The sequence below is a fragment of the Mobula birostris genome, chromosome 12, assembly GCF_030028105.1.
Source record: "Mobula birostris isolate sMobBir1 chromosome 12, sMobBir1.hap1, whole genome shotgun sequence".
NCBI lineage: Eukaryota > Metazoa > Chordata > Chondrichthyes > Myliobatiformes > Myliobatidae > Mobula > Mobula birostris.
The window spans coordinates 65,999,670-66,023,229 of record NC_092381.1 but is presented as its reverse complement, the minus strand read 5'-3'; the positions used below and the strand labels follow the sequence as shown (position 1 = coordinate 66,023,229).

Here is a 23,560-nt window from a genome sequence, read left to right as displayed (position 1 = left end):
TCCAACGTTGTATTTTATTTGCCACTTTCTTGCCCTTTCTCCTAATTTGTCTCAGTCCTTCTGGAGCCTTCCTGTTTCCTCAACACCATCTACCCCTCCACCAATCTTCGTATCATCTGCAAACTTGGCAACAAAGCCATCTATTCCATCGTCTAAGTCATTTATGTACAGCATAAAAAGAAGCGATTCCAACACTGACCACTGCATAACACCACTAGTTACTGGCAGCCAGCCAGAAAAGGATCCTTTTATTCCCACTTGCTGCCTTCTGCCAGTCAGCCAATACTTAGTCCTGCTAGTAACTTTACTGTAACACCATGGGCTCTTAACTTGGTAAGCAGCCTGATGTGTAGCACCTTGTCAAAGGCCTTCTGAAAGTCTAAATATACTACATTCCCTGCATCCCCTTTATCAATTCTACTTGTAATCTCCTTAAAGAATTCCAACAGGTTCATCAGGCAAGATTTCTAAGGAGATCATGTTGACAGTGTCCTACCTTGTCCTGCGTAACCAGGTACTCCATAACTTTATCCTTAATAATTGACTCCAGCATCTTCCCAACCACCAAGGTCAGGCTAACCAGTCTATAATTTCCTTTCTGCTGCCTCCCTCCTTTCTTAAAGAGTGGAGGGACATTTGTAATTTTTTAATCCTCTGGAACTATGCCAGGGTCCAATGATTTTTGAAAGATTATTACTAATGCTTCCACAATCTCTACTGCTACCTCTTTCAGAACCCTAGGGTGCAGTTCATCTGGTTCAGTTGACTTATGTACCTTTAGGTGTTTCAGCTTTTTGAGCACCATCTCCCTTGTCATAGTAACTGCACTCACTTCTCTTCCCTCATACCCTTCCACACCTGGTACACTGCTAGTTGCTTCCACAGTGAAAACCGACGCAAAATACACATTTAGTTCATCTGCCATCTCCTTGTCTCCTGTTATTATTTCTCTAGCCTTCCTTTCTTGCTGTCCTATATCCACTCTGATCTTTTTTTTAATATACTTCAAAAAGTGCTTTCTATCCACCTTGATATTGTTTGCTAACTTACTTTCATATTTCTTCTTTTCCCTCCTAATGATCTTTTTAGATGCTTTCTGTAGGTTTTTAAAAGCTTACTAATCCCCTGTCTTCCTGCTAATTTTTGCTTTGTTGTTTGCCCTCTCTTGTGCTATTACATTAGCTTTGACCTCCCTTGTCAGCCACAGTTGTACTATTTTGCTATTTGAATATTTCTTTGTTTTTGGAATACATCATCCTGCACCTTCCTCAATTTTTCCAGAAACTCAAGCCATTGCTGCTCTACTGTCATCCCTGCCAGCATCTCCTTCCAATGTACTTCGACCAACTTCTTTCATACCACTGTAATTTCCTTTACTTTAATGAAATACTACATCAGACTTTACTTTCTCCCTATTAAATTTCAAATTGAACTCAATCTGTTGTGATCACTGTCCCCTAAGGGTTCCTTTACCTTAAGCTCCCTGATCACCTCTGGTTCATTACATAACATCCAATCCAGTATAGCTGATCCCCTAGTACTCTACAACAAGCTGCTCTAAAAAGCCATCTCGTAAGCATTCAACAAATTCACTCTCTTGAGATCCATTACTAACCTGATTTTTCCAAATCTACCTGAATGTTAAAATCTCCCATGACTATGATAACATTGCCCTTTGGCACACCTGTTCTATTTCCTATTGCATTTTGTAGTCCACATCCCAGTTTGGAGGCCTGTATATTACTGCCATCAGGGTTCTTTTACTCTTGCACTTTCTTACCTCAACCCACAAGGATTCAACATCTTCTCAAACACGAGGAAATCTGCAGATGCTGGAAAGAGCGGAACAAGTGCTACACATGCCCTTACACTTCCTCCCTTACCACCATTCAGGGCCCCAGACTGTCCTTCCAGGTGAGGCGACACTTCACCTGTGAGTCGGCTAGGGTGGTATACTGCGTCCGGTGCTCCCGATGTGGCCTTCTATATATTGGCGAGACCTGATGCAGACTGGGAGATCATTTCGCTGAACACCTACGCTCTGTCCGCCAGAGAAAGCAGGATCTCCCAGTGGCCACACATTTTAATTTCATGTCCCATTCCCATTCTAATATGTCTATCCACGGCCTCTACTGTAAAGATGAAGCCACACTCAGGTTGGAGGAGGAACACCTTATATTCCATCTGGGTAGCCTCCAACCTGATGGCATGAACATTGACTTCTCAAACTTCCACTAATGCCCCACCTCCCCCTCGTACCCCATCTGTTATTTATGTATATACACACATTCTTTTGCTCTCTCTCCTTTTTCTCCCTCTGTCCCTCTCACTATACCCTTTGCCCATCCTCTGGGTTTCCCCCCCTCCCCCTTTTCTTTCTCCCTAGGCCTGTACCATGATCCTCTCATATCCCTTTTGCCAATCAACTGTCTAGCTCTTGGCTCCATCCCTCCCCCTCCTGTCTTCTCCTATTATTTTGGATCTCCCCCTCCCCCTCCCCCTCCCACTTTCAAATCTCTTACTAGCTCTTCTTTCAGGTAGTCCTGACGAAGGGTCTCAACCTGAAATGTCGACTGTATGCTTCCTAGAGATGCTGCCTGGCCTGCTGCGTTTACCAGCAACTTTGATGTGTGTGGCTTCAACGTCTTCTGATCCTATGTCACATCTTTCTAATGATTTGATGCCATTCTTTACCAGCAGAGCCATGCCACCCCTTCTGCCTACCTTCCTATCCCTGTGATACAACTTGTAATCTTGGGCATTCAACATACCCAACAATCTGTAAAAGTGCAACATGATTATCCACCTTATTTCTTGTACTTCGTGCATTGAGGTATAACATTGAGTATTGTATTTGCTACCCTTTTTGATTCTGCATCCGTAATGCATTGATACTCATGCTCTGGCTACAGTTATGTCCTATCGTCTGCCTGCTCTTCCTAACAATCTAACTGCATGTTATCTCTGCTTTTTAACCATCCATCCTACCCTGAGTCCCTTCATTCCGGTTCCCAACCCGTTTTGCGGGATGAATATAGAGAGAATTTTTCTTGTGTGAGAATCTAGTACTCCATTTGGCTGTTTAAAAATAAGAGATAGATGAAATACACTTTTTCTATTTTGGAAGGCTATGAATTTTTGGAACCCTTTTCCGTAAAGGGTGGTGTCACCAGAGTTGTTGAATATTTTTAAGACAGTGAGGTAAATGGATGCATGAGTAGCAAGGGAATGAAAATTTATCAAGGGTTGATGGAAACATGGATTAAGTTTGCATTAGATCTGTCTTGATCTTATTAAATGGCAAAGGAGACAAGTGGTCTACTTTTGCTCCTGATCTGTAGGTTTGTTTTCATGTATATTCAGTGGGCATGATTTTGATCAATTGTACTGTTTTCTTTGAAGTTCCCCTGATTCTCACAGCAGTGTACGATGGTTCAATTGCTCATGCACAAATCTATTTTTAAGTTTGTAGTTGGAATACTCAGGCTACCATTCTGGCATTTTGTAAACTTTCACTGCTATCTTGCAACTCTTTTCTGAAACTTCAGTTAAAAATTTTACATACATTTTGCTATGCTTCCCTCAAGAAAGGGAAAATTGCATCTTTCTCTCCCTGATAATGCCTTTCCTGGAGCATTTCCAACCAGTTGAAATAAGTGTAGTCATGTGTACTCTTTGTGTGTGACCATTGTAAAGTTTTTAATCAGAATGGCTACTAAATTTATTTACAATTTAGCCAATATAAAATGGATCTTTTTGGATTACAGGTGCAGAATTGGGGGACAAGTTACATAAGTGTGATGTTGAGTTCTTTTATATATAGCTAGTAAACATTGTTCAGATTTGTTACATAACCATCCTTGTATTTCATGGCTTCCACAACAGTGGACTGACATTGTCAGGTTAAGCAGGGTAGGCTAATCCCCACATTTGAGGGGTAGGATGGTAGGGAAGGGGTTGTATTCTTAGAAAATGGACATAAAGCAGTTGAATGCCTTTTCAATTCTACATGTCCATCCGTTTTCATGCCTACCTGTCTATACCTGCCTTTCTCCACTGACAGGATGAATCCCAACATAAACTTGAAGGAGAGCATTTTATATTCTGCCTAGTAATATCCAACCCAATGGTATGAATACTAAGTTTTCCAATTTCAGGTAACCTTTATCTTCCCCCTCCAACTTAGCTCCTGTTCTCCCATCTTTGTCCCACTCCCCCTCCTGGTTTCAATCATCTACTACTGCCTATACATTATACCTATTGGATCTCCTTCTTTCCTAGCTGGTTCCATCTATCCTGGCTGGTTCCATCTATCCTTTACTTAATGTTCCCCTTTATCACCTTTCATACTTATCAGCACTGGTAATCTTTACATACCTGCTGGTCGCCCTCCTAGCGGACTCTACCTTTGCCTTCCTTGCACCCACCTGGCTTCATCTGCCTCTGTTTTGTCTGACTCCACGTATCAACAACCTGCCTCTGTATTCCAACTCCATCTCTCTCCCTCACTAGCTTTATCTGTTCATCATCCTTCACCCCTTCTCAGTCCACCATCATCTACTGGCCCCTGCCTCACTACCCTAACTCCTCTTTATATTAGCCACCTTCCATTTCCACTCTAATTCCTCAACCTGAGCCACCAAAGCTACTGTCCCCACTGTCACTCTGGCAGGTACCACATTGAGTTGCTCCATCTGCAGTCTCTTGTACCTTGTTCCAATGCAAGAGGTACAGCAACGAATTTGTTAATGGTAAAATTCATACACTGTAGATGTGTATGATATAACTATAATGTGTGATAGTTACTGGATAATTTGTTTTACTGATATTGGCTGAGGAATGAAGATTGCCCATGGCACCAAGACTAATTCTCCTATTCTTAGATTGATTGAATCTCAGCACAGAAACAACCACAGTGCCCTTGCTCACTATCAAGTATCCCACCTGGTAATTCAAGTGCTTGTTCACATGCTAAGTGTTGTGAGAGTTCATGCCTCTACCACCTTCTCAAGTTGTTCATTTCAAATTGCAACTACCCTCTGAGTTAAAAATAACTATTCCTCAGATTCTCATTAAACCACTCAGTCTTTGTCTTAAACCTGTGCTGTCTAGTCTGAGATACCTTTGAAGTGATGCTGTGGGATCTTTCAAAACCATCCAAGAGAGCAGATGGTGCGTCAGATTAAAAACTGAATTGAAGATAGGATCTTAAGTGGTATAGTACTCCCTCAATCCTGGATTTCAGCTTTAATTTTGGTCATGACTTCAGAGTAGAATTTGAACTCACAACCATGAGATTCCTATCAAATGTGCCACAGCTAGCACCCACTAAATGAATAATTCTATTTGATAAGAAATAAGAAATAGGAGCAGGAGTAAGATATGCAGTAATATCTCTTTTTATAAAAAAATGTTTTATAGCATTTCAATGACATTTTCCTTCTATCAATGTAGATGCCAAATCGATCTCGACTGGAGAGGCCGTCTGAGCTGATTACCTCTTCATCCCTATTGTCCTTGCCACCTTTTCCACTTAATCAGGTATGTGTATTAAAATTATTTCTGGAAATTAAATGCTTTTTGGTACTTGCACTTTTATTGGAACATACAAGACAGCAACTATATTAAGATCAGAAGTAATGCAAAAATATACGTGGGCGCATTGAATTCTACTTCATATATTTTGCATTGTTTAAGATGTTGATGGAGTAATTCCAGATATTACAGTATTGTTTAGATAATACTAATCGGCTTCTGCTAGAGTAAAAAGCTGACTGCATGGGCAAATTCCATTCCATTTTTTCTTTTGTGTTAGTAGTTTTGTTTCATTGGTTGATTCTGTGGAAAGACAGTACTTTAACGGCTTGTCTGGGCTGTACCCAGCAGACTTCACTGAACTTCCATTGTTCAGTGCCCAACTAGCTTATTCTGTTCTTACTGCTGTCATTGGATCTCAGTGTTGACAAAAAAAGAGACAGAAGCATAAACAACAAATATTACATAAGTCTTGTCCCAAGATAGCCTTCTGGGAAATATTTTTAATACTACTTTTTTCCTCAAATTGTTGTGGAGGTGTTTGCATTCAGTTACTTGTAACTGAGCTATTTGATTCAAACCTACTTTCTAGGTTTAAGTCTGTGATTGAGATTTGTTCTTCAGTGAAGTATCAGGAATTATATTTCAAGAATGCAGTTAGCTTTCAGATGATGTATCAAGCCAATTAATTTGGATTTAAAACATTCTTTTCCATATACTTTCAAGGAAACTGTATGTGAGTTGGTAGATCACTGTAAATTGACTGTAGCATGGAGGTGAGAAGGTAGAATCTGGGAAGAATTGATGAGTGTCTGGAGAACTTTTTAAAAAATGGGATCAACATCAGATTAGTATAAATTAATGGTCAGATATAATGGGCCAAAGGGCATGTTTCTGTGTTTCTACGTTCATCTCTTATCAACACTTATTTTTTTTTAAAAATCTCAACATTACTATCATTCAGTATTTTTGAGACCTTGCTGTCTGCAAATTTAAAAGGATTATCCATTTAAAAATCAACTCATGATGGGAATACTGAACAGGTTAGACAGAATCGATGATGAGAGAAATTGCACCAAAGAAGTACTTCAGAAATTTGAAATGCTTTACAGCCCTAAGTATATAACAAACAACTAGAGCACATATTTCAAACAAGAGAAAATCTGCAGAGGCTAGAAATCCAAGCAACACACACAAAATGCTGAAGGAACTTAGCAGACCGGTAAGCATCAATGGAAAAGGGGTAAACAATCGATGTTTTGGGCTGAGACCCTTCATCAGAACCTGATATTTGTTGCTTTAAGCCCTTCAGTATTTGTGCTTCACTGAATTAATTTGTTCACTGGTACATTATACTGACCTGGTAATTGTTAACCCTGTGGTGTGTTAACTGATTCACACAATCCATTTGACTTGTTTTACTCTTTTTGACTGTAGTTGAAGTTGCTATTTTGCTTGAAACACAAACTGAATGTGTTAGGGGAAAAATTCAAATTGTGATTACGTGCAGTGTGCAGTGGACTCTGGTTAATTAGGCCAACGGTTCAGCGCAGCAGCCACTTATTTCAGACAACTCTTTAAAAAAGCAAAAACAAATTGAGAAAGTAGCTGAGATGCCCGTCATTTATTTGGGACACTATGCCATTTAATTAGGACAGGAGACTGTTGCTGAACAGCTTCTAACTACATCAATGATGGTTACATCATTTGGCAGTTAGACACTACATCACGCTTACAGCAAACCGTTTTTAAATAGTGTCACTTGCATGTGTTTGTATTCAAAATACAGTTTTATAGTGTTGTAGTAGTTTTGGTAGTGTTCTAATTTATTTTTGATTTCGTTTAAATACATCGTTTGTTACTTAGTTGAGCGGTAGTTTGTCTTTTTTTTTATACTTTTTTATATGTTGCCATGAAACTTTGGCTAATTAGGTCAGTCATTTATTTGGGCCAAAATATACTCGTCCCAATGTGTCCCAGTTAGCTGGAATCCACTGTACTTAAGAATTAATTCAATGGTTCAGAGATTATAGAGTGAAAGGTTAAAGTTTTTAATGCACTGCTAGTGAAACAGAGAACAGATTCAGTTGTAAAGTTCACAAGGGAGCTGCACATACATCTCAGAAAATTCGCTGGGCTGTGGAGAGACAGTAAGGAAGCAGGACAAGCTGAATTACTCTTGCATAGAGCAGTTACTGACTTGACAGACTGTATGGGTTCTTTGCATACTGTAGCTATTGTGTTATTCTATATTTATTTTAGAAGTCTGATTTCCTGACCCCATTGAATGAAATGGCTCAAGGCTGACAGCTCTTTAACTTATTTTCAACTAAATTCTTTGTAGTTTCTGTCAAAAAAAGACTTCGGCTAAAAGAAAAAAAGTGTTTTGCTGCTGTTTAGCTCATGTCACAGTCCTAATTTGGAATGGTAAAGGTATATTTGCAAGTGCTTTTTATTGTTATGATTGATGCTCTGCTTCAACAAAATATAGATAGATCTTGCAAAAGTTACCAAACGTATCGTTAGAGAAACACTTTAGTTTAAATGTAGATCTGTCAGTATGATATCCTTTTCTTTCCAGGAAAACTCTCAGAATAACAGCATTTTCAGTGAGGTTTATGGCAAGAATCTAGCACCAAGTGGCAAATCGGAGAATGCACTACCACAAGCATTCCATGAGACCTCCTGTTACTCATTATTTGATGGAAACCCTTGGTCCCCATCTCTTCCTGCCAGCTCAGGTTAGTATTTTTGAATTTGAACTTTACTAATAAAAGCTGTTTAACCAAGGCTGTTTAATCAGTGGATGCATTTTTTTAGTGGTTCTGGATAGCTGAACATCAAGTAGAGTTTCCAGTATAAATTTTACTTTTCAGCACGCAATGTGCTTTGGATTATTTCAGCTGTTCTGGAAACACTTTTTCAAACATTTTTATCAACTTTTGTTTTAAATTACTCAATTCAACATGTAAGTCATAGGAATTTGGACAGCAGGGATGAATTTTGTTTCTTCTGTGGCATTAATGGCAAGACTTAGATAATCACCTATCATAATGTAATTAAAGCCACTGATTTGCACTTTATTGCATAACATCACATTTGAAGCCGCCAATATAGATTTCACAGTGGCTTTTTAGCTGTGGGATGTGGTTCAAATCATTACCTTGACAGGCTAAACTGAAGGGATGACACCTATTCCTTTATTGAACTGATACTGAAATAAAGAACCTCACTTGAAATGTTATTCCTCCTTCACATGGGTTAGACCACTCAACACCAGCAAGCCAGTCTCCTCACTCCTCTAATCCCAGCAGTTTGCCAAGTTCTCCACCAACTCACAACCAAAACTCATTTGCTGGCTTTGGACCTATTGGAACTCCTGACAACAGTGAGAGGAGGCTGACTGATCGGTGGAACATGAAACGTACAGATAAGCCAGGTAGAGTACCTAATATCCTCATGTATTGGTTTCTATTTCTGTTTCAAAGATTGTTTAGCTTTAAAGGGAAGTACATGTCCAGCATGAATGATTTATTTTTTGTAACAGTTCTTTCTGTCTGAACCATAAGTTGAGAAATGTGAAATCATTCAGGTGATGTGTTCCGTGTGTTCCTTATTTTGACAGGCCCAGTATTTTACAAACTTTCACAAATTAGAATGTCCTACAGATGAAAACAAAACTTAGCAACATTTATCAAAGTTGCTGGTGAACGCAGTAGGCCAGGCAGCATCTCTAGGAAGAGGTACAGTCGACATTTAGGGCCAAGACCCTTTGTCAGGACTAACTGAAAGAAGAGCCCTTCTTTCAGTTAGCCCTGCCGAAGGGTCTCGGCCCGAAACGTCGACTATACCTTTTCCTAGAGATGCTGCCTGGCCTGCTGTGTTCACCAGCAACTTTGATGTGTGTTGCTTGAATTTCCAGCATCTGCAGACTTCCTCGTGTTAGCAACATTTATCTGTTTTTGACTGCAGCAAGGGGGGAGGGGAACCAGAGTGTAGGAACAGATGTAGGGGAGAAGGAAGAAAAAGAGAATAGTTTGCGCCGTTAGTGATAAACAGAGAGTAAGAGGTGGAAAATTTCTTAAGTGCATTTTTTTTTAATGCTAGGAGCATTATAAGAAAGGTGGATGAGTGTAAAGCATGGATTGATACCTGGAAGTCTGATGTGGTAGCTATTAGTGAAGCATGGTTGCAGGAGGAGTGTGATTGGCAACTAAATATTCCTGGATTTCGTTGCTTCAGGTGTCATAGAATCGGAGGGACAAGAGGGGGAGGTGTTGCATTGCTTGTCAGAGAAAATATTACAGCGGTGATCTGGCAGGATAGATTAGAGGGCTCGTCTAGAGAGGCTATTAAGGTGGAATTGAGGAATGAGAAAGGTGTAGTAACACTTATAGGGGTGTATTATAGACCACCTAATGGGGAGCGAGAATTTGAGGAACAAATTCGTAAGGAGATAGCAGATATTTGTAGTAAGCGCAAGGTTGTGGTTGTGGGAGATTTTAATTTTCCACACATAGACTAGGAAGCCCATACTGTAAAAGGGCTGGATGGTTTGGAGTTTGTAAAATGTGTGCAGGATAGTTTTTTGCAGCAATACATAGAGGTACCAACTAGGGAAGGGGCAGCGTTGGATCTCCTGTTAGGGAATGAGATAGGTCAAGTGACGGAAGTATGTACTGGGGAGCACTTCGGGTCCAGTGATCACAATGCCATTAGTTTCAATGTAATTATGGAGAAGGATAGGTCTGGACCCAGAGTTGAGATTCTTGATTGGAGAAAGGCTAACTTTGAGGAGATGCGAAAGGATTTAGAAGGAGTGGATTGAGACAATTTGTTTTATGGGAAGGATGTAATAGAGAAATGGAGGTCATTTAAAGGTGAAATCTTGAGGGTACAGAATCTTTATGTTCCTGTTAAGTTGAAAGGAACGGTTAAAAGTTTGAGCGAGCCATGGTTTTCAAGGGATATTGGAAACTTGGTTTGGAAAAAGAGAGATATCTACAATAAATATAGGCAGCATGGAATAACTGAGGTGCTTGAGGAATATAAAGAATGTAAAAAGAATCTTAAGAAAGAAATTAGAAAAGCTAAAAGAAGATGCAGGGTTTCTTTGGCAAGTAAGGTGAAAATAAATCCAAAGGGTTTCTACAGTTATATTAATAGAAAAAGGATAGTGAGGGATAAAATTGGTCCCTTAGAGAATCAGAGTGGACAGCGATGTGCGGAACCAAAAGAGATGGGGGAGATTTTGAACGATTTCTTTTCTTTGGTATTCACTAAGGAGAAGGACATTGAATTGTGTAAGGTAAAGGAAACGGGTAGGGAAGTTATGGAAACTATGATGATTAAAGAAGAGGAAGTACTGGCACTTTTAAGGAATATAAAAGTGAGTAAGTCTCCGGGTCCTGACAGGATATTCCCTAGGATCTTGAGGGAAGTTAGTGTGGAAATAGCAGGGGCTCTGACAGAAATATTTCAAATATCATTAGAAACGGAAATGGTGCAGGAGGATTGGCATATTGCTCATGTTGTTCCGTTGTTTAAAAAGGATTCTACGAGTAAACCTAGCAATTATCGGCCTGTGAGTTTGACGTCAGTGGTGGGTAAATTGATGGAAAGTATTCTTAGAGATGGTATGTATAATTACCTGGATAGGCAGGGTCTGATTAGGAACAGTCAACATGGATTTGTGCGTGAAAGGTCATGTTTGACAAATCTTATTGAATTTTTTGATGAGGTTACTAGGAAAGTTGACGAGGCTAAAGCGGTGGATGTTGCCGATATGGACTTCAGTAAGGCCTTTGATAAGGTTCCACACGGAAGGTTAGTTAGGAAGGTTCAGTCGTTAGGTATTAATATTGAAGTAGTAAAATGGATTCAGCAGTGGCTGGATGGGAGAAGCCAGAGAGTGGTGGTGGATAACTGTTTGTTAGATTGGAGGCCGGTGACTAGTGATGTCCCTCAGGGATCTGTACTGGGTCCAGTGTTGTTTGTTATATACATTAATGATCTGGATGATGGGAGGATAAATTGGATAAGTAAGTATGCAAATGATACTAAGATAGGTGGAGTTGTGGATAATGAAGTAGGTTTTCAAAGCTTGCAGAGAGATTTAGGCAAGTTAGAAGGCTGAAAGATGGCAGATGGAGTTTAATGCTGATAAATGTGAGGTGCTACATTTTGGAAGGACTAATCAAAATAGGACATACATGGTAAATGGTAGGGCATTGAAGAATGCAGTTGAAACAGAGGGATCTAGGAATAATGGTGCATAGTTCCCTGAAGGTGGAATCTCATGTGGATAGGGTGGTGAAGAAAGCTTTTGGTATGCTGGCCTTTATAAATCAGAGCATTGAGTATAGGAGTTGGGATGTAATGTTAAAATTGTACAAGGCATTGGTAAGGCCAAATTTGGAGTATTATGTACAGTTCTGGTTACCGAATTATAGGAAAGATGTCGACAAAATAGAGAGAGTGCAGAGAAGATTTACTAGAATGTTACCTGGGTTTCATCATCTAAGTTGCAGAGAAAGGTTGAACAAGTTGTGTCTTTATTCTTTGGAGCGTAGAAGGTTGAGGGGGGACTTGATAGAGGTATTTAAAATTAGGAGGGGGATAGATAGAGTTGACGTGGATAGGCTTTTTCCATTGAGAGTAGGGGAGATTCAAACAAGAGGACATGAGTTGAGAGTTAGGGGGCAACGTTTTAGGGGTAACATGAGGAGGATCTTCTTTACTCAGAGAGTGGTAGTTGTGTGGAACGAGCTTCCAGCAGAAGTGGTAGAGGCAGCTTCGATATTGTCATTTAAAGTAAAATTGGATAGCTATATGGACAGGAAAGGAATAGAGGGTTATGGGCTGAGTGCAGATCGGTGGGACTGCGTGAGAGTAAGCATTCGGTACGGACTAGAAGGGCTGAGATGGCCTGGTTCCGTGCTGTAATTGTTATATGGTTAATTATGAAAAATGTAATTATATCTTCTGCCACATAAAGAGCAAAAAGATGTACATCTTTTATAAATAGGCATTAAAATCAATCTGTTTTTCTTTTGGAAAATGAACACAGTAATGAGTGGATTTGGCTTGGACTATCTACCTGCTGCATCTTCCTCTTCAGACATTACTTGGCATCAGGTCAGTACTCCCAGCAACACCTGGGCTGCCCCAAACACCACACTGGATGAGTCATCCACACTGCTCATGGACAGTTTCAAGGTATGATATTTCATTGGATTTCTCTATTCCCACTAATGTCCAGTTTCTAATTTCTTCCCTTTATTTGTTCTCCAGATGATGATTAATGCTGGCATGTGGTTCCAAAAAAGGAAATAACTCAGAACTGAGGCATATATTCCTGAAACTTGATCAGGAATTTCTGACCTCAGTAATTTGGTGGGAGCCCTTTATGTTCAGATACCCATTTCCAGAATGGGTCATTGAACAGCAAGTAGGGAAATTACTTACAGTTGTTCAAATCTTTTTTGATATAAGGATGCCAGTGGGACGGACAAGCAGCCAATGTGCAAGAGAGAACAAATTCCAAAATAGAAAGAAAGAAAAAAAGGAAATAATATAATAAATGTGGAGAACATGAGATGAAGGGTCCTTGTACATGAGTCTGTAGGTTGTGGGAACAGTTCAGTGAAGGGGCAAGTGAAATTACCCCGTCTGGTTCAAAGTAAAGCTGAGGATATGAAATTAAAACGCAACTGCAGTCTGAGATTGTGGGTAGACTCCTTGCTGATAGTATTTGAGGTTCCTTGGTGCAAATGATATGGTGGGCTGATAAACAAGTTACCATTTTCCTTGTATTTTATGTCACACAGTAAGAAGACCAGTGTTTTTAGGAGTTCTTACCTTTTTCCAGGATAGTACTAAAGTATTGACAGATTTTACCAGTATTAATACAGTTGCTTCACGCCATGGAAACCGGCATAAGCACCGGCCTGATGGAAGACTGTTAAAAATAAATAAATAACACTTTATCTAATATAGCCAGATCTAGTGAACAGCAGCTGCATTAAATGCTTGGGACTTAGCACTTAAACGTGGAACAAAGTTATTCTGGCCAGTGCTTATGGCATGGATAGAAAGAAGATTTTGCTATGGTCAATATGCTCAAATGTGAAGGAGTTGGCAGCAATGAATGTGATTGTGAATGGCAGGCCTAATGCTAGATTGTTACTTGTAAGTCCTGTAAAAGTCTTGGGAAACTTATAGTCGCAAGGAGAAGTTTGTGAACACTTTGCCATTATCTGGTTTTCTGCATTAATTACTCATAAAATGTGGTCTGATCTTCATCTAAGTCACAATAATAGACAAACACAGTCTGCTTAAACTAATAATACACAAACAATTGTACATAATTGTTGTCAATACTGAGTACAATATTTGAACAAACACAATCTAAGTTCAAAAAAGTATGTGAAGCTCTGGGGTAATGCCTTCTACAAAAGCTATTTGGAGTCAGCTGTTCCAGTCAATGAGGTGAGATTGAAGGTGTGGATTGTAGAGGTGCCCTGCCATATTTTTAAAAAAAGACGGACAAAGTCAGGTTACTGACAGAACCTGTATTTCTCAAGAAAGATCTGTTTATGTGCACTATGCATCAATCAAAACAACTTTCAGAGGACCTTAGAAGAAATGTAGAGATACAGAAAGATGGGAAAGGTGACAAGCATTTCTAAAGACCTGAGTATTCGTCAGTCCGCAGTAAGAGAAATTGTCTACAAATGAAGGAAATTCAGTACTGTTGCTACTCTGCCTATGGGTGGGTGTCCTGCAAAGATCACACCAAGCACAATGGGTAATGCTAAAGAAGGTGGAAGAAGAACCCAAGCATAACAGTAGAAGACCTGCAGAAATCTCTAGAACTTGCTAAAGTCTCTGTTCATGTGTCCACTATAAGAAAAGCATTGAACAAGAACGGTGTTCATGGAAGGACACCACGGAGGAAACCACTGCTCTCCCAAAAAAAAACACTTTGCTGCACATCTCAAGTTTGCAAAAGACCACCTGGATGTTCCACAATACCTCTGGGACAATGTTCTGAGAACAGATGAGACAAAAGTTTAACTTTTTGATAGAAATGCACACCACTATGTTTGGAGGAAAAAGGGCACTGTACACCAACACCAAAGCCTCATCCCGAGCATGGTGGAAGGAACATCATGGTTTCAGGCTACTTTGCTGCCTCAGGCCCTAGACAGCTTGCAGTCAATGAGGAACAATGTATTCAAAATTGTAACAAGTCATTTTACAGGAGACTGTCAGGGTAGCAGTCCGAAACCTAAAGCTTAATAGAAGTTGGATGATGCAACAAGACAATGATCCAAAACACAAGAATAAATCAACAACAGAATGGAATGGTTTAAAAAGAAAATTCATACTTTGGAGTGGCCAAGTCAGAATCCGGACCTTAATCCAATTGAAATGCTGTGGCATGACCTAAAGAGGGCTGTTCATGCAAGGTATACCAGAAATATTGATGAACTGAAACAGTTTTTTATGTAGGAATGGTCTAAAATTCCTCCTCACCATTGATCAGCAGCTGCAGGAAACTTTTGGTGGAGGTGATTGCTGCTATAAGAGGTTCTACCAGTTACTAAATACAAGAGTTCACAGGTTTTCCAGCCTGGATTGTGATTGATTAAACAATGTGCTCAATGAAGTCAAGTTTATTGTCAATTAACTACATACATGTATATAATGTATATGGAAATCAGGTGACAGTTCTTCGAACTAGGGTGTAAAGCACATAACAGACTGTAACTTATGAAGGTAAGGATAAAATCTACAGATGAATGACACAGAAGTGACAAACTAAAGTGCATTAATATTAAATATTGTCAAGCACAGAACAGATTAACCACTGACACTTCGAGTACAATGTAAAGACATGAAAAGTACTATTGTTTCTGTGTTATTAGTTTAGGCAGATTATGTTCATCTATTATTGTGACTTAGATGAAGATTGGATCACATTTTATGAGTAATTAATGCAGAAAACCAGGTAATTGCAAAGGGTTTACAAACTTCTTCTTGCAGCTGTATAAGGACAAATGCAAAAGGCAGTGTGGATGTAAGGAAGTTTGTGTGGTCATTAAGCAGTGAGCAGTAATTTTATTTTTATCATATGGATTTGACGAACAATTTGATATGATGTAATTCCCCACTGATATTCATTCATCATAGCACCAGGGCAGGAAACCATGCTACAACTTTCTTTTGGATGTCCGCAGACTGTGAAATTGTTACACTTTCAAGCCCTTAAGTGTTTCCTTTTCATAAAAGTAATTGGCAAGAATTCTAAATTGTGTCTATAACTATAATAACTAACATTAATTTTATTTTTTATCTGAAGTCCTACAGTAAATCATAAATTTTAGAGGAAGTGGTCAGAAATATGACTTGATATTTTAATTTTAGTTTGCTGTCTTGCAAACTAATAGCTAACAATCTATGCAACACACATCAAAATTGCTGGTGAACGCAGCAGTCCAGGCAGCATCTCTAGGAAGAGGTACAGTTGACACCTGTTGCGTTCACCAGCAACTTTGATGTGTGTTGCTTGAATTTCCAGCATCTGCAGAATTCCTGTTGTTTGCGCTAACAATCTATTATTTAATTGTACTGTATATGCACAATTAAGAACATTCCTCTACACAATGGTTATTTTGGAGCAAATTTTATCATTTAAAAGTGCGAAACCGTCGTTTGAATGCTTTCAGACGTGTGTTTCCATTCAATCCTTTACTCATTCTGAATGTTAAAATCGTGTTTCTTGTTTTGCTATTAATTTTAAGTAACAGTCAGTACTATTGCAGAAATTCATTATGATGCTGCCTTGATGAATCATACTTGACCCTCTACCTTTTCAACTTTGAGCTATAACGTTAGTAGAAAAGCATAGACATAGCCTGAGTGTTGTCTTGAAGGATAATTGCTGTTTCAGGGGTAGGATTTAGCTAGAAGTGTCCATGTGTACACTATTTATTCGTTGAAGACTGTTGAATTACCATAACATGCGGATTTTTTTTTGTTTCTTTCCTTCCCCCACTCTTCAGTCAATCTGGTCTAGTTCAATGATGCATCCTGGACCTTCTGCACTGGAGCAGTTGCTAATGCAGCAGAAACAGAAGCAACAGCGAGGACTCGGCACACTGAACCCACCACACTGAGAGGCACAATGGCATGACCGGTGAATCCAGGTTACACAACTCAAGGCATGTTGGGTTTGCATTACAACCCACGGTCCCCTGCAGGTGGCAGCCCTCTCTTCTCTGTGTTTTCTTGCCGTAGAGAGGGCGTAAGCACTCCACCAGTGCTGCGTGTGCACAAAGCTGCTACTGAGGAAAAAACAAAAAAAAGAACATTACATGCTTCCTGTCACTTCCAGAGGAAGATCCATCAGCCACCTCACTCAGTTATCTCCTAACCACTTGATCCTACTGAACGATGTCCTATGTTCTTCTCTATTTTATACATCTCTAATATGGTTGGGCAATGGAAGGAGATGAAATGGGAAGTAAATCCCAAGTGGGCTGAGGTAGTGTTAAATAAAAGGAGAATCAGCTAGTGAGGATGTGGTTAAGTTTTGTAAATCCTCTATCATCTTGGTTTTTGAGAGTGATCATTTTCTGCTCTGTTAAGGAACAGGTGTTCTTGTAATCTCTAAATGTAGTGACACTGGCCCATTTGTCAGCTTTCCTCAAACCTATTACATAAGGATGTGGAGGCATTCTGTTAGTAAATTTATATGAAGGCAACTTTTCAGACAGGCAAGGGTTTTGTGTGTTTGAAAGCAGCTTCACATCTCTGCACCTTTAGCTAATAGATTTTTTAAAAAGGAAAAACTAGTTGTTAATGTCAATAGCTGCAGTAGTAATTACAATATTAAATACTTGTGATACTGTTCTGTAGCAATCCTAGCTAAAATGTTGATAAGACGTGCAGCAGAGAGCTCTGCTTAAAAGAAGAAAAAAGCAGTAATTGCTAAGGATTTTAAATTAGTGGTTTTTGATCATAACAGTAGCTATAAATTTTACTATAGCATACCAACCTTGAAAGGGGTTAATTTATCTATTTAGTTCTAGTTCAGGCTTCTTTTAATTATTAGATAAAAACAGCTTTTGTCAGCTTCTGTCTGATGGTAATTTTTATTCCTGATTTGGCAGTGTCTTTCAAAGTGGAAAAAGGGTCCAGCAATGCTGCTGGTTCAGCAAAACGGGGCACAAAGCAGGTATGTGAGTGAGTAAGTGGGCCACTTGTACTTGTGGGTGTCTGTTGCTGCATGTGGCCACCTGCTACTCCAATTTAAAAGAAAAAAAATATATGAAAAGCATGGGTCATACACTGTGGTCATCTTATCAGTAAGCTTCAGGCTCTTGAATGTAACAAACATATGTCCTTTATGAGCTTTGTGGAAAGATCTGAATGTACTATTTGCAGACTCACATGAAACTGTCTGTTAAATCATTCTTCAGTAATGAAAAAGTACTTACAGTAAAAACTATTTCAGTTGAACTTCTGATGGCAAAAGCTGATGTAATTACAGGAAATCAATGTTTTCTGTTCTTATTTTGCAGTTGAAGAGTTACATTGTCTGAGTTACTGAGAATTGTTCAAAATCAAAAATCTCATGCTTGTGGGGGAGAAGTACAGAGCTCAGGTGGGGGTATGACTGTTCCGGTCAGCTTGTTAAGAAGTGCAACACTAGAAAGGAGAGGTGTTGAAAAAGTCTTGTGTTTTTTTAGAAATGATATTTAATGACTTCACAGTATGAAGACTTAAAAGCAACTAAGACAACCTCCACTCCCTATTTTTCTTTAAAAAAAAAAATCTGGCAGCCAATTAGAGGTATAGCTCCACGGTCAACCCACTGAAACATTCCACCTTTCTGCTCTGGTCACATAAACCAAACCAATTCTGCTATTGAATCACCTCGCTCTCAGGTGTACTCACTGAGCTGACAAATCCGAGAAGGTTAGCAGAAGTACCAGGGCATGAATTCACAACCTGCATGCATGTACGTATGCTGTTCAGAATAATTAAATTTCTGGGGAACAGGAGCACTGCAAGAAAGGTTATAGGGCCCTTGGGGACAAAAACATTTCTGTTCTGAGCTTTTGTGTTCATGTCTTTTTTGTGTAAGAACTTGTGCAGCAATTGCTGGAATCAGCTTTGCCTTCAATAAATGAAACCATGTTCTGAATAAAAGTTTATGTTTAATCACTTGTTCTTCACACAATGTTTTCCTTTTAAGGGTGATCCTTGAAGGAAAAACCTACAAACATGGGTGTGGTGCTAAACTTACATTAAACATTGTTAAAGATGCAAGATAAATCGTGTTGTGTGCTGTTTAACTTTTCATAAATTCTAACTTTTAAATTTTTTAAGTCATGCTGGTTGGAAATACAGTAGTTCCGGTTAATTGGGACACAGTACATGTTGGGCCAATTAAGCGGCTGCCCCATTGCCCAAAGTTTAATGTAAATAGTTAAAAAGATTTAAAAAAAAAGGTCAAGCTGCCATTTAACTGTAAAAACAGAACAAATTAGAACACCATCAACATTATAAAACTATTATTTCCTAATTGTAATTGATGGAGGAATTAATCCATTGTACACTACTGTGTTCTTTTGATTGACTGTAAATGAAAAAATCAGCACAGACACCTAGTGTAGATAATGGACTACCTTCATACAATCTTTTTGACAGTTACATTCACCAAATCTTCATTTTCACTTTAACATTCAAAATGATTGCCAATATCTTCAAATTCTTCCATATTTCCTAACTTGTTGAAGTAGTGAAATGGTTTCATTTTCACTCCTGGATATTCCTGGCATCTCCAAGTCTCAAAGAATCAGTGAGGAAAACAGTTCCAAATTGTCTTACTGCTCGTTTCTTGACAGCTATTGGTGACAAAAATCACTGCTTCTTGAACACAAACACACGCAACTGATGCTATTAAAAAACTGTTTGCTCTAAGGTAGTGTCTAACGGGCACACGAGTACACACAACTGACGCTGGTTAGAATCTGTTTGGCAACAGTCCCCAATTAAGCAGCTTAAAATCCCAAATAAATGAAGGAAATACCAGCTGTTTAGTTGATTGGTTAATTGGGTCATAGGTTAATCAGAATAGCCACTTATTTGGGACAACACAAAGAACAAAAACCAGAGTCCACTGTATCTGTAAAAATTCCTGCCCATTATGCAGTGATCTCTGCTCCAAATGAAAATGTAGGATTGAGCTTGGTTTAAATGCCCTATTATCAAATAAAATGATGCAATGTCTTGTGTTTGAATATAGAAAAGAACCACTTGGTTGAAATAATATAGCTTCCCATGGAATTGTATTTAAGAATGTTGTGTAGACATCCCTGGAGTGGCAGGTTGAGTGCTCCAAATTCCCTTCCAGAGATGTGAGTACCAGAAAATGAAAATGCACTCCTTTGTAGTGCTGTTCAAAATGCCATGTTTTTGGGGGGTGTTTTTCAGAGGAAGTTTTGTTTTATCTGCCCTTTCAGGTGATCTCGAAAGAACTTGTTGCACTGGACTGATGAATGGCAGGAAGATTTTCCCTGATGTCTGACCAATATTGTCCCTTGATAAATATGAGTAAAAGTAAATAGTTCTTATAATCATATATGACAAGGGAGTCAAAAACAGCATAAAGCAAAATAGAGGGCATATAACAAAAATCAGCGGAAAGGTGGAGAACTGGGAAGCTTTCAAAAACCAACTGAAGGCAACTAAAAATGCTATAAAGAGAGAAAAGATGAAAATATGAAGATAAGCTAGCCAACAATATAAAATGTTATTTCAGATATATAAAGAATAAAAGTTGAGAGTGGATATTGGGCTGCTGGGAAATGATGCTGGAGAGGTAGTAACTGCGGACAAAGAATTGGCGAATAAACTTAATAAGAACTTTGTTTCAGTCTTCACTGTAGAAGACACTAGCAGAATGCCAGGAATGCAAGAGTGTCAGAGGGCAGAAGTGAGTGTCCTTATTACTAAGGAGAAGGTGCTTCGGAAGCTGAAAATTTTGAAGGACTGCACTTCAGGGTTCTGTAAGAGATAGCTGAAGAGGTTGTGAAGGCATTAGTAATGATCTTCCAAGAATCATTAGATTCTGGAATGGTTCTGGAGGACTGGAAAATTGCAAATGTCACTCTATTCTTTCAGAAGGGAAGGGGAGCAGAAGAAAGGAAATTATAGGCCAGTTAGCCTGATTTCAGTGATTGGAAAGATGTTGGAGTCATTATTAAGGATGAGGTTGGAGGCACATGACAAAATAGGCCAAATTCATCATGGTTTCCTTAAGGGGAAATTTTGCCTGACAAATCTGTTGAAATTTTTTGAGGAAGTAACAGGCTTGTCAGAGCCGAGGAGAGTCAGTGGATAATGTTTATTTGGATTTTTAGAAGGCCTTTGACAAGGAGGTAAAATGAGCCCACGGTATTACTGGAAAAATACTAGCATGGATTGAAGATTTGCTGACTGGCAGGAGAGGAGAGGGGCCTTTATCTGGCTGGCTGCTGGTAACTAGTGATGTTCTGCAGGGGTTGATTTTGGGACCACTTCTTTTCATGTTGTATGTCAATCATTTGGATGAAGGAATTGCTGGCTTTGTGGCCAAGTTTGCGGACAATATAAAGATAGGTGGAGGGGCAGAAGGATTTGGACAAACCACTATCTAACAGGAAGACCACAATCTGTGTGGATTGGTGATAACATATCCGCCTCGCTGATGATCAACACTGGCGCACCTTGGGTGTGTGCTTAGCCCCTGCTCTACTCTCTATATACACATGACTGTGTAGCTAGGCATAGCACAAATACCATCCATAAATTTGCTGATGATATAACCATTGTTGGTAGAATCTCAGGTGGTGACGAGAGGACGTACAGGAGTGAGATATGCCAACTAGTGGAGTGGTACCACAGTAACAACTTGGCACTCACTGTCAATAAGACGAAAGAGCTGATTGTGGACTTCAGGAAGGGTAAGAAGAAGGAACATGTACCGATCCTCATAGAGGGATCAGAAGTGGAGAGAGTGAGCAGGCTCAAGTTCCTGCACAGGACCGAAAGGAGCTGCAGAGGGTTGTAAATCTAGACAGTTCCATCTTTGGTACTAGCCTACAAAGAACCCGGGACGTATTCAGGGAGCGGTGTCTCAGAAAGGCAGCATCCATTATTAAGAATCTCCAGCACCTAGGGCATGCTCTTTCCTCACTGTTAGCTTCAGGTAGGAGGTACAAAAACCTGAAGGCACACACTCAGCGATTCAGGAACAGCTTCTTCCCTCCTGCCATCCGATTCCTAAATGGACATTGAATCCATAGACACTACCTCACTTTTTTAATATACAGTATTCCTGTTTTTTTGCATGTTTTTTAATCTATTCAATGTACATATACTGTAATTGATTTACTCTTTATTAATTTTTTTCTCTTCTAGATTATGTATTGCATTGAACTGCTGCTGCTAAGTTAACAAATTTCATGTCGCATGCTGGTAATAATAAACCTGATTCTGAGATTGGGAGAATGGGCAAAGTTGCAGATGGAATATAGTGTAAGGAAGTGCATAGTCACGCACTCTGGTAGAAATATTAAAGATGTGGGCTATTTTCTAGATGGGGAGAATGTTCAAAACTCAGAGGTGCAAAGGGAATGGGAGTCCTTGTGCAGGATTCCTAAAGTTCAACTTGCAGATTGAGTCAGTGATAAGGTAAATGCAATTTTAGCATCCATTTTGAGAGGACTGGAATATAAAAGCAAGGATATCATTCTGAGGCTTTATAAGGATTAGTCAGACTGCACTTAGGTGTATTGTGAGCGGATTTGGAACAGAGATGAGGAATTTCTTTAGCTGGAGGGTAGTGAATCTGTGGAAATCATTGCCACACATGGCATGGAGGCAGTCATTGAGTGTAATTAAATAGGTTCTTGATTAATTAGGGTATCAAAGATTACTGGGAGAATGGGGTTGAGAGGGATAAGTTAGCTATAATGTATTGGAGTAAACTCAATGGGCCGAATGGCCTAATTCTGCTCCTATGTTTTATTGTCTTATGCTTTTATGGAGGCCATTCCAGTCTACTCTGACTACTTGCAGAGCAGTCCCATTCCCCCACCCCAACGTCCATTTCTGTAGCCTTGCAACTTATTATGTCGTGCACACCCATGAACACCCTTTTTTTGCCCTCTGGTTATACTAAGAGGAAAACTTGCAGCAGCCAGTTAACTTACCAGAGTAACTTCAGGATTTGGGAGGAAACTGGAGCACTCAGTGGAGAAGCTCGTGGCCAGCCCTCAGGTCAGAACCAATCCCAAGTCCCTGGGTCAGGTGCAACACTGAGCATGAGAACAATCTAAGTCAAATGGATGGCAATAGGATTTCTTCCTGAGGAGTCAGGTTTTTGGACTTTGTTGGTAATGTGGAGTCTGCTGGTATGAACTCTATGGGATAGAGTAGGCAGGAGGACAGGATGTGGCTCTGTATTATTGAGTAGATGGGAAGGAAAGAGCAGAGATACAGCAAAGTCTGGCTGACTCCTATGGTACCTGATGCTGTTAGATCACTATTATTAGATCAGGGCAGCACACCCACTCTGTTTTCTCCTATTTTGCCAACATGTTCCTTCCTCTAAAACAAAATGGTTTCCTTTAGAGGCAAGTGTCATCACCTTTCATCCAGGTGTCTGACAGAACCAAAGTGTTTACCATAATAGTAGCTTTAGTCAAGGGCCAGAAGGCCAGATGAAGTTGAGAACTAAATTGAGAAGGTCTAATGGAGGGGAAGTCACATTTGAAGAAATGGCACTGCCTGTATCAAACAAATTGAATGTTATAAATCCCATTACACATCTGAAACTTGTTGAGTTGTCACTTCTAAATTTCATAATGTTGTTTTGCTCATCTAGATGGTTGTTGAAGTGGGCTTGCTAAATTCCTTTCCAATAGAGTACCCCGGTGTTCTTAATCAACAGAGGAAAAAAATCTCA

General features: G+C 39.5%; 1 protein-coding gene across 4 annotated transcripts in view; it reads left to right on the top strand.

Annotated features, from left to right (window-relative positions):
- The window catches only part of smg7 (SMG7 nonsense mediated mRNA decay factor), a 151,021-nt gene extending 132,253 nt beyond the window's left edge, over positions 1-18,768 (top strand). For all 4 annotated transcript variants that reach the window (XM_072273975.1, XM_072273972.1, XM_072273973.1 and 1 more), the window contains 5 exons: positions 5,455-5,541; positions 8,117-8,276; positions 8,801-8,974; positions 12,605-12,753; positions 16,605-18,768. In XM_072273975.1, the coding sequence (XP_072130076.1) occupies positions 5,455-5,541; positions 8,117-8,276; positions 8,801-8,974; positions 12,605-12,753; positions 16,605-16,718 (684 nt within the window). In that variant the 3' untranslated portion in view covers positions 16,719-18,768. The remainder of the gene's footprint in view (positions 1-5,454; positions 5,542-8,116; positions 8,277-8,800; positions 8,975-12,604; positions 12,754-16,604) is intronic.
- The last annotated feature ends 4,792 nt before the right edge of the window (positions 18,769-23,560 follow it).